This window comes from Molossus molossus, unplaced genomic scaffold (assembly GCF_014108415.1).
Source record: "Molossus molossus isolate mMolMol1 unplaced genomic scaffold, mMolMol1.p scaffold_m16_p_20, whole genome shotgun sequence".
In the NCBI taxonomy this organism is placed as follows: domain Eukaryota; kingdom Metazoa; phylum Chordata; class Mammalia; order Chiroptera; family Molossidae; genus Molossus; species Molossus molossus.
The window spans coordinates 38,972,081-38,997,066 of NW_023425356.1; the positions used below are offsets into that span (position 1 = coordinate 38,972,081).

A 24,986-nucleotide genomic window follows, 5' to 3' on the forward strand; every position below is an offset into this window, starting at 1 on the left:
TTTTTTCAAATAAAACTGAAATTATACAAGCATGAGCAATTTGCAAAGAGCTTTGAGAATTCCACCATCCTGCCACAAAAACTACTTACTCTGCATTTTTCACGAGAGACATCTTGAAATGAAAAGGGATAGTTACTGCCCCGATTGGTTGCTCAGTGGTTAGAATGTTGGCCCTCGGACCAAAGGGTCACGGGTTCGATTTCCGGTCAAGGGCACGTACCTGGGTTGCAGGTTCGATCCCCAGCCCCAGTAGGGGTCGTGCGGAAGGCAACCAATCCGTGTGTCTCTCTCATATCCATGTTTCTCTCTCTCTCTCCCTCCCTCCCATCACTCTATCTAAAAAACCAATGGAAAAATATCCTTGGATGAGGATTAACAAAAAAAGAAAAGGTGGGGGGGCAGGGGGCGGTGGGGAGAGTTACCAAGGGATCTTTAAGTAAATTTCACTTTCCCTCTGAGAGGCCAGCAACACCACAGCCAAACAGATCACGGGACTTCACCCTGGTCATCACTGCCTCTTACCTTGCACAGCCAAGCCGGCGAGCCGAATCACCTGTTCCAACGAGCACCGCAGGCGCCCTTCGAGCACGTCCTTTTTGACTTGCAGGTAATACTGATACCTGGTTCGTGGGAACAGAGGAACAAAGAACCTTAAAACACACATCCTTGGAATACATTCCCACAACATCGATGTCTAGCCGTAAAACCTCGTGTCCACAGCAGGATACCCAGGGGACGTGGGTCAAGGTCAGCTCTCTGAAAGATGGAAAGTGACCTATGCCGGTGTTTGTCTTTGTTTGATGTGGCAGGTGCCGCATCCTGTCCATTGCGAGTTTGAGAGCATCCTCATCAAATCATTTTCACTGCGGGGCAGCAGCAGGAAGCCCTGATAAGGACCAGGTCTTCATAACAGACACCAAGGGTGAGAACACGCTCCACGCCTGGCCGCCCAGCCACACGGCCACCAGAACACATTGAACAGTGCGCTTCCTGCGAAAACTGTGGAAACACACCATTTTCTGAACCCCGAAGTTTGGGAGGGTAGACCACAAACAGGCCACATATTTGGAATTCGGCCAAGGGACAGGATAAAACTCTTCCGAGCCAGGCTCGCCCAACGTGTCCATGACTCACAAAAATCAAACCCCATGCAACGCCGAGCCTTCCAACCCTAAGTGCGTTCTCAGACCCGTGAACTGCAGACGGACAGAATGAGTCCGTGCACGACATCAAGCCGCAGACCGGATGGCCGTTCTCAGCAGCTAATACAACAACGGTTTCCCTGCCAATAAAACTTCACTCTCAGAATTGCCTGAGCATGAGCAACCCCCTCGCCCAAACCTTCATTCCCGGGACTCCACTTCCTCTGACCATACTCTGAAAGCACAGTCTTCCTGCATTAGTCCGGGCAAACGCTAACCACCTTTTTGCTCCTGGTAAGCGGAACTCTCTGTTCTTCTCAACTTTGTATGTCAGTCCAGGGAGTGTGGAGCGACCCAGAGCCTAGTCCTTCTGGACAGAGGCGATCGGCCCTGAGAGCTCATGGTCGCTGGCCCGAGCGTGATGTGCACATCCTTACACAGTGACCTGGAGGCCTGTTTGAGGGAAGAACCAGGCTTCCCACGCACGGCAGCGTTACCTCGACTTCCTTCCTCTTGGGTCTGCTGGGTTGGGTAAAGACAGCTACACCAGTCGGGGGGCGGGGGGGTGGGGTGGGGAGCGCTATTCTCAAATCAGAAGGACGGACACCGGGAGTAATTTATAAATCCTTTTTAGCCCGGTTTGCTCAGTAGTTAGAGCCCATGGACCAACAAGTCTCGGTTCAATTCTGGTCAAGGGCGTGTACCTCAGTTGCAGTTTGACACCCAGCCCTGGTCGGGTCGTGCGGGAGGCAACCAATCGATGTGTCTCTCTCACATCAATGTTTCTCTCTCTCCCCACCCCCCACTCTATCTGAAAAAAATCAATGGAAAAATATCCTCAGGTGAGGATAAAAAATAAAAATAAGAAAAATAAAAATAAATAATAAAAATAAAATAAAAATCCTTTTCAGCCGAACTTCATATGGAACAGAAACACAGCCTATTTTTCCTGCTCCTATCCTATCTTTCAACTAAAATATCCATAATCATCTTACAGGGCCCACTACTGGATGGACACTTTTCCAAGCCACATCATTTGACAGAGTCAGTTCATGCACCTACCACACCTACTGAGCACGTCCTGTATGTACGTCAGCCAGAAGCCAGGGGACGTCCTGGGAAGGTCCAGACAGCTCTGTGTCGCAGGGAGGCCCCTCACCTCCTGACCACTGCCCTCCCTCTAGAGCACTACTGCGGGCTCAACTTGTAAGAGCCGACCAGTAAGACTTTTTAAAAGGTGCCATCCTGGCGTTATGTGCCATAGCTAGAGCCCTTTTACAAGTCACCCTGGGGGTGAGAATGACCAGCTGAAACCTCTGGGAAAAGGCCATCAACTAATTAACCCACAGGATCCAGCAAAACAATAGTTCCAGTGTTCTCACCCTGCTGCTCCCCACTTCCCTTTGCAAGTACTGCCTCTATAATGCAGAGCAGGTTCTCTGACAGACCCATTGCCTCCTGGCAGCGGTCAATGCCTGTCTCCTAGCCAGGAACACCAGGGCTGCTGGTCATTTAGGGTGGGTGCAGGGTGTACTGGGATACGAAACCCCGAAGCTGAAGGACGCAGTGCCCCTTCCTGCAAGCCCCCCAGACAACCAGAGCATCTGAGCTGCGTTAATGATATACGGTGCGATTACCCCACGCGCTCGGGAATATTACTGCACGAGGCTGCAGAAAGGAGAACGAAACAGGGAGCGCTTTGGAAACTGCTGCGTTTTTGCCCAACAGGCACTTTTTGTGAAATAAAATAATTCTAGCCTAGATGAAGACTGAATTAGAGAACAGGAGCTGGGATTCTATTTCTAGCATGTTTGGCTTTTGCTTGTGTTTGATTAGCAATTCGATTCTGACAGCAGCAGAATGTAAGAGCGAATCCTATTTTGGAAACATGCAATTTCATGGAAGTATACTCCACCCTGTCACAGCTCCGGGTGGAGAGGAAAAGAAAAAAAACCAAATCCTCGTGCCAGGAAAGGAAGTATTTGCCAACTTTCCAAAGGGATCCTCTTGGAAAACTCAAGTTCCCAAGGAAAACTTTTAATATTTTTCATATTCAAAGACCTGGAAATCATCGGACCATGAGTAGCCTGAGGTTAGGATTCTTTCTCTCTGAGAATTGCTGACACAGTGATGCCCGCTGCACAAAGGTAAAATTTCTATTTTCAAAGTTTCTTGTTTTGTTTTGAATCTGAAGAGAAGATTCATTTGTGGGTTCAATGCAGGTTTCTGTGGGTGAAATGGAAAAGCCTTCCTGATAATCAGTGCTACCAAACTACCACTGGAAACAGTTTCTAGGAATCGATCCCTGGAGTCTCATCTACCCGGAATATTTCTATCCAATCTCAAGAAAAAGGGACTTTTCTGTGTTCCTTCCTCCCCCTACGATTTGGAAAAGGATGTTTTAATAAATGCCATATCAGGGGAAGCCAAGAGAGCAACCCATCTGACAGTGGTATCAAAACCTCTTCCGAAATTCCACCCCGTAACTACCCTCAACATTTACAGATGTACGACTAAGATCTGCAATCTCTTTTTTTCCACTGATGTTATAGAGAGATTGGGAAGGAGGGAGAGAGAGAGAAATATCGATGAGAGAGAGAAACAGCAATTGGTTGCCTCCCGCACACATCCCGTCTGGGGCCGGGATCGAACCTGCAACCCAGGTACATGCCCTTGACTGGGAATCGAACTGGAGACCCTCTGGTGTGCAGGCCGGCGCTCTAACCACTGAGCAACACCGGCCAGGGCCGCACTCTCTCTTTGTAATTCGCACACGAGGAAGTTAGCTAAGCACTCACGCAACCATGTTTTACTTGCACATCTGTCAATACTTCTCGGGTTGAGAAATTCCACGCGTTGCTCTGAAAGGCATGGCCAAGCGAGCGCAGAACCCCCAGTAAGTCGCGAGGAGCTCAGGGTCCAGGTACTTGTTGCCTTTACCACATTTCTCCCACCCCTCCCCCACGAGCGAAGTCTTCATTCCAAGTCCAGCTCAGCAGAAGTGCCCCAAACGGAACAGCCTGCAGAGCTGATGGTGGTCATGCTTCTACCCAAGGACTCAACACCCTGAGCACAAATCACAGGACAGCGGACGCAGGGGCCTGGGAGGCGACTGTTACTGTTCCAAATATCTCCTGCTGCTCTCCACGGGACCTCCCCTCCAACAGGGTCATACCTGCCGACCCTGTTAACTCTGACCAGCTCTGGGGTCTTCGAAATGGGGGTGAAGTGTGCTACTCCCGAGCCGAACCTTCTGATGGAGCATGTGCCTTGCTCTCACCTCTGTTTGCCCCGCCCTGAGACCTGCAGTGTCCAGGTAGGGACTTCAGCTCGGTTCCCTGAGCCAGGGAGAAAAGGCAGCGGACGCAGTAGACACAAAAGGTGGACATGAAACAAGCCTTTATCTTTAAAAACAACACAGGTCTGGAGGCCATATATTGTGGCAGCATGAGTCGGCCTAAGTTATTTAACAAGGAAAGGATTTCAAAAAGTCCAACTCTTTTGCCCAGCCGGTATGGCTCAGTGGTTGAGTGTCGACCCAGGCACCAAGAGGTCACTGGTTCGATTCCCGGTCAGGACACGTGCCCAGGTTGTGGGCCCGGTCCCCAGTGGGGGGCATGTAGGAGGCAGCCAATTAATGTTCTCTCTCATCGATGTTTCTCTCTCTCCCTTCTCACTTCCTCTCTCTCTAAAATCAATAAAAAAAAAAAAAAAAGTCCAACCCTTTTGCTTCCGGAAGGGAACTGTAGCGGGAGAATGACTTGCCCAAGGTAACGCTGCTTCGAAGGCAGAGCCAGGGGGACCAGAGCGGGAGCTGCTCTTCCGCAGGGCCCCGGCGCCGGCGATGAGAGCGGATCCGACTGCCGGCCCTCGCAGGCAGGTCATCGGCTTCACTGAAGTCTAAAAATACCCGTGAAACTGAAAACACCACTACTGGTGACATTTATGACCCAGTGCTTCTAAGGAGAGGCAGCAGGAGGCAAGCTGCCCCTCCGCCCCCATCGGGTTGTCGGTGCCAGCGCACTTGAGGCAAACACAGACTCAGGGGGACTCTGTAACATCCCAGCACAGGGCACGTTTCACAAGCTGGCCCCAGGGTTACTCGATCTGTCTGTTCTCAGGGCGGCGGCCTCTGGGATATTTCACTCTCCTCCCCCGGAGGCAGAGGAAGGGAAGGAAGAGGAGCTATGCACTCTAAGCACTTGTCAGCAACTTTACGAGACGCATGGAGGGATGACGGGTCTCCGACTGGAGGCTCCTATCTAGAAGGAGAGGCTATGCCCAGAGCAGGAACAACTGGGCCCGTAAGTGTATCATTTCAAATGCAGATTTTAAAAACAAACAGCAGCTCATCAGTGTCATACACGGTCTTGACCCACTCTGGCACTGAGTTGAGACGGTACTTCTACGTTAGAGTCCTAAGGGAGCTGTCCAGACTCCGTTCTGTGGCTACCTGAACAACACCTGACGAAGCTGCATGGTCAGCACCCATCACCATGCATTCCTCTTCCCCCTGCCCAAGGAGACCTGGGGCGGAACGCAGATGGGCCTTCTGTTAAAAGCAGGCTGGTGCTACAGACCTGCAGCATCACCGTCATCATCAGGCAGCTCGGCTGCTTGCCCTCCTCTGCAGTCCAAGGTCAGTCAAACCACCGTATCTCTTCCCGTGTGCACGGGGACCAAAGAGCTGCGGGTTCGATTCCAGTCAAAGGCATGTACCTCGGTTGTGGTTTGTACCCGGCTCTGGTTGGGGTCGTGCAGGAGGCAACCAATCAATGTGTCTCTCACGTTGATGTTTTTCTCTCCCTCCCTCCCTCCCTCTCTCCCTCCCAGTCTATCTGAAGATAAATGGAAAAATATCCTCAGTTGAGGATTAAAAGAAAAAAGGGGAGACTATTTTTTTAGTTTATTTATTGATTTAGGAGAGCAACATCAATTTGGTGTTCCACTTATGTATGCCTTCATCGGTTGATTCCTGTAAGTGCCCTGACTTGGGATCAAACCCGCAACCTTGGCATATCAGGACGATGCTCTCACCAACTAAGCTACCCAGCCAGGGCAGAAGGGTAAGACTTTAAATGTCTATTCCTCACTAGAAAACTTCCTTTACAATCGGCAGTATCAGAAGGATCCTGCTAGAATGTACTGGCACCCAGACTCCCTCAGGCCAGTGCAGTACGTACCAGAACACTTGCAATGCTTTCTGGTGGATATTATACTGCGGGGTGTGTGTGTGTGTGTAAATGTACGCGTTTCTCTACCATAGAAGACAAATAGGGAGGGGACTGAAGACAGGCTATCTCAGGACTCTGGGGCACAGGAGCATAATTTTAACTCTTAGATGGACAGAGATACTGACGGGAGAAACGTCACATTCCAGCCATTCCCCAGGGTGTTCATGGCTGTAAATCCAGATAATGGACAGGACGGCCCACCCTGTTCTCTGTCTGCCAGGATCAGATAAACAGTCCACATGCAGACACACAACCAGATAAACCTGACTGCCTCCCTCCCTCCGGCCCTCTATCCTCAAAACCCCTGAGATTTCCAGCGTGAGTCCTCAGGTATAATAAGGTGTTGCTATCCGGCCCATGCACTATCTATGAGCTTTTATATTTAATGAACATTCAAGCTGACAGTCAATAAAAACGGCACCACCAAGCAAACGACAAGCCAACCATCCCGCAACTGTGCAAAAATGGAAATCACCCAACAGGGGAGAGAGAGAGAAAAAGGAAAGGACTAAAACCCTAACTCCACGAAGATCACCTTAAAAGGGAAAGTCTTCCTTCTGGCCTTTCTCACACCACAAGCCAATACACGTGCATGTGCGAAAACACACACACATACAGACAGGGCTGTCCTGGCGAACGTTCAATTCCAGAACTTCTCAACGTTCGCCGATCAATACCCTCGTTGGCCAGAGACACCCGACTCCTCACTGAGACTCCTTAAGTTTCAGTGAGTCAAAAGATTGCAATGCTTCCCTCAAAGGGATGGTGTTTGTTTAAACACACACAAACACACAGGGCCTTAGCTGCTGGTGAAGAAAGGCCCGTGATAGCAAGGTGTTGCAAAACCCGGGAGCATGCCACGACCTGATCCTTGCTTTCTGCTCTTGAACTCTGGCATTAATTATAACAAATTACAGGGAACCCAAGTATAGTTTATAAGTACAATAAACTCCCTAATAATAGCCTATCGTTTAATCAGGGGTCCTCGTGAAAAAAGAAAAATTCATTCTTATACAATGTATCATGGGGGGAGGGAATACTCTGATATCCCTTCTTTCTGTCCCATCCTGTGGTCCTGGGAACAGATGCTTTGATAGCAATCCCGTCCAGAGAATTTAAAGGAACCAACAGGTCTCCCTGCTGTGGGCTGTGTGGCCTGAGCTAGAAAAACATGACACGTGAAGGAGAAATACCTAGCCTCAAAAGAAAACACTGCCCTAAAGACTAGGATGTTAAAATCGAATCTAAGTCTGTTTTGCTCTGTCTTAAAAATCTCCAGTGACTTGGAAAACAACATATGGAGTGTATACACACACGAGAATTGAGAACACGTGCTCACCCAGAAACTTGTACACGAATAGCAACACTATTCATAATCGAAAAAAAAAGGGGGAAACACTCCAAATGTCCATCAACTTATGAACAAAATGTGATCTAGCCATACCATAAAATATCAGCCCTGAACAGGAATGAGGTATCAATACATGCCACAACATGAATGAATTCAGAAAACATTACACCAAGTGAAAGAAGACAAAAGGCCACGTGGCATGTATTCCGTGTACGTGACATGTTTTGGACGAAGTAATCCAGACGTCGCCAGAGCTGGGGGGAGGGGTGGACAACTGCTCACCTTCTGAAATCAGACAGCTAATCGCACACGCTCGTGATTCTCCTACCAACCAGTGAACTGCGCACGTTAAAAAGGTAAATGACCCAGGACTATTACCGCAACAAAACAAGACATCTAATAGCCCTAGTCAAGAAGAAGTTCAGACTCTTGATACAGCACCCCCGACTCTTCACGATCCACTGAGACTACTTCTTAACTGCTCGCCGCCTCCATGCCACATGCTTGAGCCACGATGAGCCCGGGTGCTTCCCAGTGCCTGCCACCCACCTGCATCCCTGCCTCCCCAGCTTCCTCCACCTCAGCCTCCTGCCGTGCTCCTCCCTGGGAGGGCACTTGCTAACCCTCAAAGCTCAGCTGAAATGTATCCCCTTTCGTCAAGCTTCCCAAACTCTCCAGTCAGTCAGGGACCCCTCTCCCAGCCCCCCAGGACTTCGCCCAGCCTCCTGCGCTGTTCTCAGCACCTCCCCCCACGCCACCTTCACCTCCTCCCAGGCCAGGACTGGGTCTTATCATTTCATGTCAGTACCTGGTACTAAGTAAACACTCAATAAACATTTCTGATGGATGAAATGCTGATAGAGAAACAAGGGGGGAGATTCACCACCTTATATCACAGTAAGATGAGTAGACGTTATTTCTACGGTATGGAAGAGGCTCCTGGAAGTTTCGGAAATGTAACCCATCATACATCAAGCAGGAAGCCTTAAGAAACTCTTGTTTTTAGACAAAAGATTTTTTAAAAACTCTTTACAAGACCTAGAATAACCAACACAATATTGCACAACGACAAAGTTGGGGGACTGAGGCTACCCGACTTGAAGACTTACCATAAAGCTAGAGTAATCAAGACAGTGTGGTTGTGGTGCAAGGCTGGACAAACCAGTCAGTGGGACAGAAGACTGCAGACACAGACCCCCCTAAACACAGTCGTCTGATCTTTGACAAAGGAACAAAGATGATTCAATGGAGCAGAGGACCGTCCCTTCATCCAAGGGCGCGGAAACAAATGTGAATCCACATGTAAAAATTGAATCTGGACCAGAGCTTATATCTTTCACAAAAATTAACTTGAAATGGATGACACACCTAAATGCAAAATGCAAAGCCACAAAAACCCTACTAGGTCACAGGAGAAAAAGCTAGACGACCTTGGGTATAGCAATGACTTTTTAGATATAACACCAAAGATACAATCCATGAAAAAAAAAAATTAATACACTAGACTTCATTAAAATTAAAAACTTCTGCTCTGCCAGAGGCAACGTCAAGAGACTTGGAAGACAGCCACAGATGAGGAAAAAAATATCTGCAAAAGACATATCAGATCAAGGACTGACCCCAAATAAACAAAGATCTCTTAAAATGCAACAATAAAAAATCAAATAACCCAGTTTAAAAAATGGGCCAAAGACCTTACTAGACATTTCATCAAAGAAGATATACAGATGGAAAGTAAATTCACGAAAAGATATTCTACATTATATGCCATCAGGGAAATGCAAATTAAAACAATGAAATACTAATACCTCTATCAGAGTGGCCAAAACCCAGAATTCTGACACCACCAAATGCTAGCGAGGATGTATAGTGACAGGAACTCATTCTTTGCTGGTGGGAATGCAAAATGGTGCAGCCACTTGGGAAGACAGTTTAATACTTTTAAATGTTAAAAAAAAAGTTTCTCATCAAACATGCTATTACCATATGATCCGGCCATCACGCTCCTTGGTATCAACCCAAAGGAGTTGAAAACACAAGTCCACACAAAAAGCTGCACACAGATGTTCATAGCACCTTCAATCATAATTTCCAGAACTTGGAAGCAACCAAGATGTCCCTCAGTAGGTGAATACATAAACAAACTGTGGTACATCCGATCCGGACAACAGAATGTCATTCAGCATCAAGCCATGAAAAAAACATGGCATAACCTTAAATGCATATTACTAAGTGAAACAAACCTATATAAAAAGGCTACGTAACATATGATTCTAAGTATACGACATTCTGGAACAGACTAAACTATAGTAAAAAGATCAGTGGTTGCCCGGAGTTGGGGTTTGGGGAGGATGAACAGGCACAGAGGATGTTTAGGGCATTGAAAATATTCTGCATAATATAATGATGAGTATATGACATACATTTGTCCAAACCCACAGAATGTACAACACCAAGAGCAAACTAAAGACTTTGCAGGTCATCCATGGTGAAAATTCTAGTGAGTAATGTTGATAATGGGGGAGACGATGCATGGGGGGCAGGGGAAGAATATGGAAAATCTCTATGGCTCTCCCTTAATTTTGTTGTAAACCAAAAACTGCTCTAAAAAATGGTCTTACTACCCTCCGACCCCTGACAATACTGCTTCAGTGTGGATCATTTGCTTCCGTGTGAATGAGGTCAACTGCTTTCTGAGCTATCGAACAGCAAAGAAGTAACTCGGGGATGGATCACAACCAAATATCGACAGCAGCATGAAATAAACCGCCATAGCAGGCAAATGAAGCACAGATCGAGGAGGAACGAGGCTCCATGCAGGTCCTCGTGGCCAAAGCCCTCCTTTGCACTATCACCGTACAACATGGAGCTGGATCCTTCTTACGCTAGAAGGAAGTATGTCTTGATTCATCAGCTCCAACCACATACCTGTCTGCCCTGAACACCACGTGTTCTCAATACTACCTACCACTCCACTGGGGGGGAGGGGGGCCTAAATTACATCTGGAAGCTGGGTGAGTCAACTGTCTCAAGATCTGTCTTCCTGGTAAAGAGCCAGGTTCGTGGCTAAGATGTTTGCATAACATCTTTCAAACTTTGGTGAGCTGGCAGCTGGGAGAACAGCACTGTTGTTAGCAGTGTGCCTGGTCTGAACGAGAAAATAAATAAAAATCAACAAATATGAGGCAAGAGGATCATCTCTGTGGACAGGCATGAGTCCTTCCTTGTAATTCCTAATGACAGGTGGCTCCTACATTCTCACGAGGGAAACACTGCCAAAAGAAGCCACATCTGCCCTGGCCGGGTAGCTCAGTTAGAGTGCTGTCCCGATACGCCAAGATTGTGGGTTTGATCCCTGTTCAGGGCACATACACGAATCAACCAATGAATGCATAAATAAGTGGAACAACAGACTGCTGTTTCTCTCTGTCCGTCTCTAAAAGCTATCAATCCATACAAAACAAAAAGAAGAAGCAACTTCTGTCGATGAAATCATGTCATAGAAATGAGCAGGAAATTCTATGGGCTTAACATATGTTTGAGGAATGAAGGATGGAATCAAAGTCATTAATCAATTATATATCCCCAGACACGATGATAGAAATGGAAGTCCCCAGCTTATATTAAGTGCGATGGCTAGATACACATGGGATCTGATCGTTGGTGGTGACCAGAAAACTCAGGATGGATGGAGGTGAACAGGGAGACCACTCAGTACGAGGAGTCTATCTTCTTCAAGCCAGTTTCCTACCATCAGAGCAGGACAGCACGAAGAAGACGCCTTCTTCAACTCTTACCAATGGAATGTAACAGTCTACCCAACTCATACACACCTGCTCGACCCAAGAAACAATCTAAGATTCTAGACTGGCCAAAGGCAAGTGACAAGCCAGGCCAAGGGAACACCCTCCAGCTGTGAGGACCTGGAGTCTAAGATAAGTACTGCACGGGAATGATCTGTCCTTGATTGTGATTATTTTTTCTGTGCACAGCGATGGGCTGAGACTCTGTCTTTGGTCCATCCTGTTTGGGACTGACATCTTTCCCTCCAGCATCTCTGGCACGGAAGCCAGAACCCCACCCCAGTTTTGTTCCTAGCTAAGAACTAGCCAAATCGAATGTTATACTTTGGCTGCTGGTTTTTACTTACTGACCAGTCTCAGTTTTAAATATCTTTAGTCACTGGGCTTTAGGCTTTAGTGCTTCAATGCTCCAGGTGACCACTTATCCCACGTGCTCTTAGTCACTTAGCGCACGTTTTCTCACAGTCACAGCCTGAAAATGTCTGAGGACTGAAAGAAAGACCAATGTCAAAAGTACAGTTTAGGAGGTGGTAGAGGGCATCGAGGGGATAAAATGTGATGGAAAAAAATAAAATAATTAAAAAATATCTTTTAAAACATTGACATGACAGAAAGAAAAAAAAGAGCATATGAGCTGAATGAGAAGTTCATCAGAAATAGTGGAATAGCTGCTATTTCCATCCTAAAGTCAGAAATACAGCTGATATTTTAAGAGCCTGCTGGATGTCCTTAATTTGCATAGCATAGACCTGTTGTGAGACCAGTGCCCACCCTACCCCACCCCATTCCACTTTCTATCCAACCAGCAAGGTCCATGTTCAACCTCTCCCCAATCATAGCACTTCAATATCAGAGATTTTATATAACCCTAGTATAGGCCCACCCACCTCTCTAACAAGCCCATAAGTATCTTGAGGGCACGGGCCAGCCCTTTTTGTTCAATAATCCCCAGACCCAGTAGATGAACCCAGACTTGTAACTTTGCAAAAAGTATTATGATCGTTTACTGACTCGGAGAAACCCAGTGGGTAAAAGGAATGCTTTTTGGAAGTTAGCCACTCAAATAGTTGGCACAGAACAATACTGGACTCAGCAGGAAAAAAAAAAAAAAAAAATCCCCAAATCACCTAAAATCCAGGTACTACATGATGTAATACCTTTCTCCAGAAACCCAAACTGAAATGATTCATTCCATGCTCTGTGTTCCCAACGCATTTTGTAACTCTAACAAGGTATCAAGGTATGGATTAGGCAATTTGTTGTGCTTCCTTGGCTATTTTAAAAGCTTCTTTTGTTCTGTATTTGCCTTCAACCTATAGCACACACTAGGTCTTCCCTGTACATTTCCATGAGAGCATCATTACATTTATATCACATCATGGCAGCCATATGTGATATGGCCTTAGGTATAGCCAGTGTTACAGACCGTCTGAAAGCCACGTCCCGTGTTCCTAGGGCACTCTGAAAGAAATAATGAAAGCATACCACATGTCTATCAAAAGCGTGGCAGACTTGAATTCTCCAAAATTGAGATTTTAATCAATTTCTCTAGATGTTGAAAAACCAGAAGATGCAATACTCTTTCATAATAACGTGCAAAAATGCTTTGCATTTTTGGAGATGTTTTCCAAGTGTTTTTCCTGGGTCACAATTCATGTTGTTTCATATTCACAACAAACCTTTAAGAGAGTCGCTACAATGTCCCACCTACCCACGGGGAAACAGAGGCTCAAAGAGGCAAGGTGACTTGCCAAGTCTTCTAATTTTAGTCAAAGCCTCTTTCATTACAACATGTGCCTGTGTAGCAAACTGGCACTGTCTGCCTCTTCTATAAGACTGGAGCATGAATCTCACAGGAAAAATTGGAAGGAAGAAAAGACTCCAAAGACTGACTGTAAACACATGACAACACGAATCCGCTGACCATTTTCTGGATGTGTACTGCTGGAAATGAATACTTTCCTTTTGCAGAATCTTCAAAAGCAGTTGTGGACATCAAGTGTGGACACACTGCCAAAGACAAAATCCCAAACTAACAAATGTCTCATGGCCCGAGAATCCAGCATCTTCCTCGGCTGTGAGTTCTGCCAAAATTGCGCTTGATGGTCTCAGGCATGGACAATGTCTCTCTACAATTCTTCCTTTCAAACCCTTCCGGGGCTAGGATCAGAGGACTAGATGCTCCTTCTTTTGAATGCAGTTTTAAATAATTGTAGCTGTCCTTTCTTCTTTTAGAGTAGTGCTTTTCTAACTGTGCCAGTCTCTACAAGGCAATTTTTACAAACCCTGACCCACAGTACACTTAAAGGTACACAGTGCAATTTCCTAGGGAAGAAAATGAGGACCCAAAGTGACAACGAACTACACAGAGGTGGAAGGAAGCCCACTGGGTAGGTATGGGGACAAGGCAGGCAGGACTGTCAGGCAGAGAACTGTAATTCCCACATCAGAGAAAATTTCCATTTTATGGAGAAGAGGCTGCTATAAACGTATTTTTCCTCTTTATTCTACATTTAAGAATTTAAAAGGAGCCCAGCCGGTGTGGCTCAGTGGATTGAGCGTCGGTCCCATGAACTGAGAGGTCCTGGTTCAATTCCCGGTCAGGGCACATGCCCAGGTTGCAGGCTTGATCCCCAGCAGGGGGCGTGCAGGATGCAACCAGTTGATGTGTCTCTCTCACATGGATATTTCTCTCTCTCTCTCTCTCTCTCTCTCTCTCTCCTTTCCTCTCTTTCTTAAAAAATAAATAAAAATGAAAACATATTTTTAAAAAGTTATAAATAATTTTAAAGGATCTCATTAGAAACCAGGGTGGGAACACATCACAGGCCTCCTTGGGAACCAAGAACTCAGCCTAAAATGGCATTACCAGTTCTGGACATTCAATGGCTGCGTCGGGCACACTCACAAGACACTATTCCTAGGACACTAAGACAAATTCCCCCTTAAACAAAACATTCGGAAGGCTTCTCCTAAAAATTACAACTGCAGAAAATACATGGCCTCCTACATGACAGTATGTTCATGAAACCCGCACAAAATCTACTGGTTAGAAATCATTGTAAAGTTGTCAAATGCTGTCACTCTGATGGTTTCTTAACCTCTTACGAATTAAACCAACTCAGACCCAATTCACTGGTAAAATATTAGAAATACACTGGTAAATATATTCAATTATATATTCATCCGCTCAAAACTTACCAAGCCCCTGTTACATGCCAGGGGTGGTTCTCAGCACTGGGGATATACTGTGAGCTAAGAAATCCAGTCCCGCCCCGACTGGTTTGGCTCAGCAGTTAGAGCATTGGCCCTGGGACCAGAGTCTCAGGTTCGATTCCAGTCAAGGGCACGGACCTTGGTTTTGGTTCGGTCCTGGGCCCTGCCCGGGGTTGTCCGGGAGGCAACCAGTTGATGTGTCTCTCTCACATCAATGTTTCTCTCTCTCTCTCCCTCCCTCCTTCACTTCTTCCCACTCTATCTGAAAATAAATGGAAAAATATCCTCGGGTGTGGATTTATATATCTCCCAGGCCCTGTTCTCATTCAAGGAACTTACATCCCAGGTGAGGACACCAAGCAGTAATTAATAAGTTTACTGAGATAAAGTCAGATAAGAGGTTTGGAAAGTAACAAAGTGGGGTCGGGGGACCAAGCAGGGTCCCTCTGACACAGTGGACTCTGAGCTGACACCTGAAGGAAGTGAGGAGCTGGCCATGTGGGTATCTGGGGGAGAAAGGTCCGGGTTCAGCAGACCCAAGGCCTGCAGGAAGGCGTGTGGTGGGGGTTCGAGAATGTCAAGGAGGCCAGTATAGCCCAGAGTGAGCAAGAGGACAAAAGGTAAGGAGCGACGGCGGAGAGGCAACGCGCGGCGTCGATCCCGGAGCCCCTCCGGGGAAAATGTAAACATCATGACTCACCCGAGTAAGAGGGCAGACAGTGGAAGGTGCCCCGCCAAGCAGCTACATGCACTGACGTGTGCTGAAAACAGTAACACTCAGGCTGGGGGAGGGGTGCCGGGAGGAGACAGGACTGGACTGCGCACAGAGGCGGCCGCGGGCGTGGGAGGCCGTCGAGTGTGGACACACTGTGAAGGCTGGACGCGGGGAGTCCGAGAAGGACGGAATTCAAGAGGGACTGCAAAGCGTTTGGCCTGAGCAACCAAAATACAATTTTCAGAGAAAGACTTCTTTTTGGAAAATTGAGACTGCTTCTTAATGAATAGATTTGAGGGAAATGAATTTAACTGCTGGTTATAAAAGTTATTGCCCAGCCGGTGTGGCTCAGTGGACTGAACGTCGTCCCACGGACTGAGAGGGCCGGGTTCGATTCCCGGTCAGGGCGCACACCCAGGTTTCTGGCTCGATCCCCAGTAGGGGACGTGCAGGAGGCAGCTGATGGATGTTTCTTTCTCATATTGATGTTTCTCTCACTCTAAATTATCAATAAAAACATATTTAAATAAAATAAAATAATAAATAAATAAGGTATAACCAGATTATCTTTCACTGAAACTTGCAAGTTCATCAAACCATTTCGGTCAAACATGTAACCCAATCTTTTTAAAGCTGGGAGGGGTTCTTTGATAGAGCAATGGATTTGCTCCTTTTCCATCATTCTTCTTCTCCCGCTTCCTCATCCCCCAAATCCTCTGCTTCAGATTTCTGACTAAAGAAATACCTTTGCAGGAGGAAGTTTGCCGATCTTTTCACCTGTTTTCTATGATCTGAATTCTGACTTCAGATCAAGACTGGCCAGGGGACAGGTGTAGCAAATGTAAAATGAGCAGAAGAGCCAGGGGTGGGAAATGAGAAATGAAATACTACCCTCAGCCAGTCTTTGGCAAAAATCTTTAAAACATCCAAATCATGGGCACTCCCCACTTGATCCTCATTATATCACTGTCACCCTATTTTTTTTTTAATGTTTTTATTGACTTTTTTTTTAGAGAGAGAGGAAGGGAGAGAGAGAAACATCAATGTGTGAGAGATACATCAATCGGCTGCCTCCTGCATGCCCCCCACTGGGGATCAAGCCAAAAACCCTAGCATGTGCCCTGACCCGGAATTGAACTGGGACCTCTCAGTCCATGGGATGATGCTCAATCCACTGAGTCACACTGGCCGGGCATTACTGTCACCCTTTTAAAAACATCATCATCAGCCCTGACCAGTTTGGCTCAGCGGTTAGAGCGTCGGCCTGTGGACCGATGAGTCACGGGTTGGTTCTGGTCAAGGGCGTGTATCTTGGTTGCGATTCCGTCCCTGTCCCTGGCCGGGTCATTCAGGAGGCAACCAGTCAATGTGGCTCTGTCACATTGATGTTTCTCTCTGTGTTCTCTCTCCTCTCCCTCCCTCTCACTCTATCTGATAATAAGTAGAAAAATATCCTCGGGTGAGGAACAAAAACAAAAACAAAAATCATCATCAAATTAAAGGATAATAATAGCAGCATAACTTGACCAAGATATATGCACTAAGAAGATCAGGAAGGAAAAACAAGTGTATGTAATTAACAGTGACTAGTCCCTGCATTTTCTGTTATTTACATTTTATTGTTTGTGTGAAAAGTCATCTAGAACCTCATCATCCTTATACTGGCAACTAAGTCCTGTACATGTTTCCCCAGGACTGAGTCACCACTTTCTCAAGTCAGTGAATTCTACAGAGCTTGCATCAATCCCTACCTCGAAGAATGTGCTGATTTCCTCACAAAAGTCATGATCACAGAGTTAAGGCAAGTCTAAAGGGAAAGTTGATCAAAAGCATATACAAAAAAGAACAAACACAGTGGACTCCTCTCTAGTTTATCTGATCCATGTTCATATTGCCTCTATCATCTTCTGATGTTTATCATCTTCTCTATGGAGGAGACCTGCAGTAATTACCAAATAAAAATAAACCATTAGACCCTGGCAAGTTTGGCTCAGCAATTAAAGCATCAGCCTGTAGACCGAAGGGTTTTGGGTTTGCTTCCTGGTCAAGGGCATGTGCCTGGGTTGCAGGTTCAATTCCGGGCCCTGGTTGGGTTGTTCGGAAGACAACCAATCATTGTGTCTCTCTCACATCAATGTTTCTCTCTCTCTCTCCCTCTCCCTCCCATTCTGTCTAAAAATGAATGAAAAAATATCCGCGGGCAAGAATTAACAAACAAAAAAAACATAAATAAATAAACCATTAGTTGGGCCCTGGCCAGTTTGGCTCAGTGGTTAGAGTGTTAACCCACGGGCCAGTGAGTCATGGGTTCGATTCCGGCCAAGGACACGGACCTCGGTTGCCCAATTGATGTCTCTCTCTCACATCGATGTGTGTGTCTCTCTCTCCCTCTCCGTCCTTCCCTCCCCTCCATTCTGTCTATAAAAAATAAAATAAAATAAAATACACCATTAGCTGGGAATTAAAGAACTGCTTCATAATTTTGGGTGTGGGGGGAATACAACTTGGTATCTGATTTTAATCACTCAGATAACTAGGGTACATAAGTTCTTACAATTCTCAACCTTTTATAAATATGGAAGAAGACATTCATAAGCTACTATATTTTAAAAATGTGGCCATGAGGGCAGGGACTTTACCTATTTTGTTCAATGCTGTATCTCCAATAACTGAAAAATTCCTAACACACAACAGTTACTGTTGCAAATACCAAATGTATGTATGTATGTATGAATGAATGGATGAATGAAAATTCCAACTCAATGGTACATTGCCTATAATGACTATCCAAGTTATCTTAGAATATTAATTATGTAAATGTTATGTTTACATATCAATATGTAAAAATTATGTTATTTACATATTCTAGTTATTCCATGCTGAGGGTAAATATGTTGTATTTTATAACAAAATATGTTTAGAAAGTAATAAAGGTAGATAAAATTGTACAAAATATAGGGTTTTACAAAGAGAACCAAAAGTAAATGTGATTCCTTTATAACGAAAGTATTGGGTACTCTAGTTCTAGAAGAAAATATTTTTCCCATAGGGTCACCAAATTAAAACATTAAAGAAGAAACTGCATAACTTAGTTCCAGGACACAGAAAGGGATTTGAGACCAGGAGCCTGTGACCCAATAGTAACAGGACAATCCTAAACTAAATATATATATATATATATTTTTTTTTCTTCCAAGAAATCAAAAAGATTTAATTATACCTATATGACAGAAATTTTCAACCCACTGTAGTAAAGGAGAAATTATTTAACAGATTAAGAAAATAACAGAGAAGTTAACTAGTTTCCCCAAGCTGACAGAGCATGTTAACAGGGGTACCAAAGGCAATGAAGACCTGCTGGCCCCTGGTCTCCTGGAGAACTGTTGGGTAAAACATTACTGAGCAGCAATGAGTATATTCATCAAAGCCATGTGCAAGATTGTCCATAGGATATATACTAGAATGTCCATAACATACGTATTAGAAATGTAAACAGCAGCGCAGTTTTTTCAAAGAGCTCCAAATGGAAACAATCCAATGACCATCAACAACAGAATATGTAAACTGTAGTATACTCGTGCGGTGGAATACTATGCAGCCGTGAAGGGGGTGGTGAGGAGGTGGTTGGAATATGTCGGGTGGAGGATGTGGGCATGGGACACCACACCAGAAGCAGACGCATGGGCTTCTTTGCTTGGGCTCCGATCAAGCTGGGGTCTTTATGGAGGCTGAATCAGAGTCAAAGACTTGCAATGTCCTTTATCATTACAAAAGTCTGTGTTTCTTAAATGGAAACCTAAGAGGAGAATCTGTACAATGCTCAAATGAGCCTCCTTCACAATACTAGCAAACATGACTCCAGACAATTATACATAGATATATATATATTTAATTCCCCATGATCAAAAGCTAGATTGATTCTCTTGTTTAATTTAATGCTCTCAAACACAATTACTAACATACTGGGTCAAGGGTAAAGTGGGGTGAAATGTTTGGGGTGTGTGTGTGTTTTTCAGGTAAAATGCAAGTATCACAGAATGGTGGATAAGATTCTCTCTAATTCAATTCAACATTCTTCTCCTACAGAACTTCAAAGCTCTAAATAGATTTCTAATTGTTTTGTAATTACAATTATACAATGTTGCAAACTAGCAAATAATCATATTAAATCAGAAAGGAACAATGCCTACTTTAGGGTATAACAGTTAAATAATTTTGGATGCCCTTTTGAAAATCAACCAGGTGTAAAGAATACAGCTTTCCTATATCTGGTATTTTCCAACTTCCTGTGGATAAACTATTTCCAAGCCATATTTTTAAAAATAAGAGTGGAATCGTTTTTGTGAAAAACTGTCGGAATATTAGCTCTCAGGATAATGTTTCTGTACTTATAACAAGAGGGAACACATTAAATCATGGGCATGTGCGTTTGCATGTATTTTAAACACAAAAATTTTTTCAATTTATAGTCAGAAGGTGGTTACAGAAGCTTGTCTGGAAAACTAAGATACCTGCTATTCAGAAATAAGTCTTTCCATCTTTACATTTCTCCTAAATATATTGTGCTTCTGTTTAGTATTTGGAATCAAGGAAGCATGAGCAGTCTAAAAAAAGAATGTCTTTTTTGTTTTTTGTTAATCCTCACCCGAGAATATCCTTTCACTGATTTTTTGATAGAGTGGAAGGGATAGAGAGAGAGAAAAACATTGTTGTGAGAGAGACACATTGACCAGCTGCCTCCCTCATGACTCCAACCAGGGTTGGGGATTGAGCATGCAACCCAGGTACATGCCCTTGATCTGAAATCAAACTCAAGACCCCTCAGTCCACGGGCCAACATTAACCTCTGAGCCAAACCAGCCAGGGCATAATGTCCTTTTTTTTAAAAAAAAAAAAAAAAGAAAAGAAACCTTAATGTTTTCACCACTTTGGAATTTTATTTGGCTGAAATTGTATTATTGTTTCTCAATTTACCTATTACTTCACCTCACATTTACCTAAATGCAGTAGAAATAGACAAATCAAAGAATGGAAAGAGAATTACTGATCTGTATATGGAATTCTCAGTTTTGAAAAATTCTCATGTTTTAAAATTAACCTACAATTTCAAAGCCTGGGGAACCAGAGAAAAGGGTCTCACTGAAGATTTCGGGGCACCAGAGAAGCATAATTCAGGCCATTATTACTTCTTACTAAAGAAGTGCATGGTGCCACATTCTTATACAATAAACATACACACTAAATTTATGTTTGTATGTAAATGTACATTATATTATACATAATCCATTGTTATAGTTTAATGAAAGGGCTTCAATACAGTATTCTGGAATAAAGGAAATACAACCTGACCAAAATCCTTGCAGAACCTTGGGCTCTCCATTCTGTTCATTCCAGGAACCCCATGATGATGTGCACAGGTATTCCGCTTACTTTGCAATTCTTTAATTCCTTCCCAGTTCCTCGAAATCCACCCTGAGAGTCTCTAATATCTGTTTCCTAACATCAAACACCAGCTGCAGCTGAAGGAACATCAGGATATGGTTGCATTCCATTGAACCAAACACAAGAGTCCGATTCACCTGTGGCACTGATTAAAACCAAATTGGATTCAGGAAGCCAGGAGAAGAGCACCAGAAACTGCATTTTCAAAGAATGCCACAGGCAATTCTGGTACATGCAGATTAAGGACCACACCTAAAGAATCAAAGGGCCCACAATTTCTTGGGTTGTTTTTTCTTTAATAATCACCACTTGCCAAGAGTCCCTCATCTCCTTAAATAATCATTCCCTGGAATCTGTTTACCTCTCTCAGACTACACCCTCTTCAAGTTACAAGTACTGCAGGATTAGCATCAGGTCAGCCTGCTGCAGCAAACCTGGCTTCCAGACCCGGAGCAGTTGCTCTGACCATCTGGAGGGCCGGGGGCCAGGCCTGCCTTATCCAGTTTCCTTGCTCTCACCGGGGAACCTCAGTAGGATGCAGGAGCACCCTGAGCCCTCTGGACTGGCTCTGCCCTTGTATGAGACCGCCCGCCGTAAGGGCTAGGAACCTCCTTGGGGAACACGTGTTTATAACAGCCATCAATTAATTTCTGCAACTAAATTTTTTTGCTTAAGTTAGTTTCTGCAACTCCACCTTTGGGAAGTGCCTGAGAGAAGAAGGGACAACTCTGGAGCCGGGTTCCACATCATCGAATCCGTTGTCTTTGGAGGGTAACTTTGATTTCTGGAACTCTTGAGTCAGCAGCCGAATATGTACGAAGCCCCTGAGTGGCGCTGTGGTGTCTCCACTGGGCTAGGCTGAACTTTGTCCCAGGAGGCTCTTCCACTGGACATTTCCACTTAGCGACGGCCAGGAGTGATTCTTCCACCAGGTGATTCACCTCGGCCTGCACAGCTTCCTAAGGCAGGCAGCAGTGTCTCTAGTACCTTCCAAGATATCTTTTGTATTTAAAAAACACACAGTCAGGCCGGTGTAGCTCCGTGGTTGAGCGTCGACCCAGGCACCAAGAGGTCGCCGGTTCGATTCCCGGTCAGGACGCATGCCCAGGTTGTGGGCCCGATCCCCACATGGGGGCATGCAGGAAGCGGCCAATTCATGTTCTCTCTCATCGATGTTTCTATCTTTCTCTCCCTCTCATTTCCTCTCTCTCTCTAAAATCAATAAAGGAAAAAAATTAAAACACACACACACACACACATCATTTGAATACTTACTATGCTAAGTACTTTCTGAATTAATCCTCACACTAGCTATGCTCTTTCTCCTGGTGGACTCGAGACGCAAATGGTGAGTTTGCGGAGTCCGCGGACCCTGCCAAGACCCAGCTCTTCTCACGTCGAGGCTGTGCTCCTACCACAGCCGAGTTCTGTGTGAACTACATTCCGTTCCCAGCGATTATTTTCCTTGGAGGTTACGCTGAGTACCAGTTCTTCACTGATTTCATCAATCATTCAAAATAAACCACGGAGCCTGGCAGACGCATAACCTGATTCAGATCTTTCCATCAGTATCCACCTTTTCCACAGTTGGTCGTTGAATTCAAGGATCCAAATTACGGACCTTTTCGAGTTTTCCTCGGATCTGTGGGTTTCTCTCTTTAGTTATCATCGTAAATGTCTTCTACCTTCTTCCAAACATATGTCCCGGTCAAAAACATTCGTTTCTAACACTGCATCATCTCCACCATTTTCCATTACACCCGCATGCATTTTAGTTCAACTCATGTAAAATTTGCTGGGCCTTGTGCTGAAAGACAGGGACACGTTTCCAGGCCGGCAAAGCCTCTCACTCTCCCCAGCTGCAGGCAGACGACCGACAGGCTGACCTTGGAAGGGAGTTTGTCTGGAACTCGTGGGAACACATGGGAACACGTCCCCTCTGCAGACTCTTCCTCTGCTTCCACGGACTACACCAGAAAGCTGTGTCACTATTCCATAGTCACACCTGGTAACCTGGCGCTTGCCGACGCCTTTCCACGGTGCATTTCCAACGTCTCCATTTTCCACTCTGCTAAAGGGCTTAGTGTCATCCCAGAGCTTGGCATTTCCACCGTGTGCCCAGGGCTGCGGATCACTGATAAAAATGTTAAATAAAACCCATCTTAGTTCCCATCGCCACATAATGCCCACTATTTAAAGGCTCCGTTCAAAGAAATGCCTGTTTCCCCGACTCTTTGTTTCTTCTGTCTAAACGACTTCCTCCCCTTTGACAAAGCTCATCTCTTCCAGTTGCCCAGCCTTTGGTGCTGCAGGGAAGGGAGGGGAGCGGGGGCGCAGTTTTTTGGAAGGTTCAATAAATCGTATCCGTGGGCTCTGCCACGTTGCGGGCTTGGTTCACTTCAAACCATTTCAGTACCGGCTGGAGCCAGGCTGCTGTCACGGAGCGGCTGTGACTACGGGCAACGTCCCTTTATCTCCCTGGTTCTCAGTTTCTTCATCTGTAAAATAAAGCAACTGGCCTCTGTCATCTATGGTGCTCCACGTCCAGAGAGAAAAACAAAGTAAAACTTAATCTGTCTTGATAGACGGCAGGCTGTACCTTCTAAAGAGTCTGGCTGCCCTGGCCGGTTTGGCTCAGTGGTTAGAGCATCCGCCTGCAGTCCGGAGAGACCCAGGTTCGGTTCCCGCTAAGGGCACGTACTTCGGTTGCAGTTTGTCCCCGGCCCTGGTTGGTCGTGCGGGTGGCGGCCACTAGATGTGTCCCTTTCACATCGATGTTCCCCCCCCCTTCCTCTCTCTCCCTCCCACTCTATCTGTGCAAAAAATGGAAAAATGTCCTCGGGTGAGGATAAAAAAATAAATAAATAAATAAAGAGTCTGGGTTTGTTTCAGATTGGGGCGATGTTCTGTTTTTGGTTTTTGTCCACGGGGCATTGGGTACCTTTCTGGTGAGTGGGACTTTTGATGGGTCATCAGAGAGAACGCAGATATTGAAAGAAATAGAGGGGAAATGGGAAAAACGTGAGCCATGTCTCCACCACGTCAAGTACAGGGACATGTCACTGGGCACGATGGACTGACTTCACATAGAAAACAAGGTTGCAATCGAGGACTGAGGGGAAACGGGACGTCCAGCCGCACCGTCTCCGGTCCCCTGTGGTGCCGAAGCGTGGAGCCAGCCGGGCGCTGAGCGGCAGAACTCTGGCCGAGCCAGTGAGGGGTGGGCTGGCCCAGTACGGAGAAGCACTTCGAGTTACGCAAAAGTGCAAGTGTCAGGAGTCACAACCTGCACACCGGCGGGGCCAACGCTGCTGTCACTGTGACGAGTCAGGGAACTGGGACAAACTAGGCAGTTCACGCCTATCGATGAAGCCTCCAAATTCAATTCTTTGAAAATGGGTGAAACAAACCACCCAGAGAGCAGAGTCAGCCCTCGTGGGAGCAGGTTATAATCCCTCACGGGACAGGTGCTCCGGTCCCCTGAACGGCTCTGCTCACGCTCCGACAGAATACATTTGCTGTCCTGAGAAAGCTGGGGAAGGAAGCAGGAGGGGATGTGTTTCTCTGGCAAAGTAATATAAAAGACTCAACTTATTTAACGAATGAAACCTCTACTTTTGAGTAATAAAACTTCTATTAGGAAAAAAAATAAACAATCCTTTTTAGATTTTGCTGTTGTTGTTGTTTAATCCTCACCTCAAAATGTTTTGTTTTGGTTTTTTTTAGAGAGAGAGGAAGGGAGCCCTGGCCGGTTTGGCTCAGTGGTTAGAGCGTCAGCCCGCGGACCAGAGAGTCCTGGGTTCGGTTCCTGCTAAGGGCACGTACCTCGGTTGCAGTTTGTCCCCGGCCCCGGCCGGGGTCGTGTGGGTGGCAACCACTCGATGTGTCTCTCTCACATCGATGTTTCTCTCTCTCTCTTGCTCCCTCTCTTTCCTCCTGCTCTATCTGAAGATAAATGCAAAAATGTCCTCGGGTGAGGATTAAAAAAAATAGAGAGCGGAAGGGAGAGGGGAGTGGGAGGCACATCAATGTGAGAGAGAAACAGCGATCGGCCGGCTGCCTCCCATTCACAACCGACAGGGG

General features: G+C 45.7%; 1 protein-coding gene across 2 annotated transcripts in view; it reads right to left on the reverse strand.

The window, feature by feature from the left end:
* Positions 1-24,986, reverse strand: part of PTPN14 (protein tyrosine phosphatase non-receptor type 14) — a 163,618-nt gene that overhangs the window by 48,416 nt on the left and 90,216 nt on the right. For both annotated transcript variants that reach the window (XM_036272478.1, XM_036272479.1), the window contains one exon: positions 523-620. In XM_036272478.1, the coding sequence (XP_036128371.1) occupies positions 523-620 (98 nt within the window). The remainder of the gene's footprint in view (positions 1-522; positions 621-24,986) is intronic.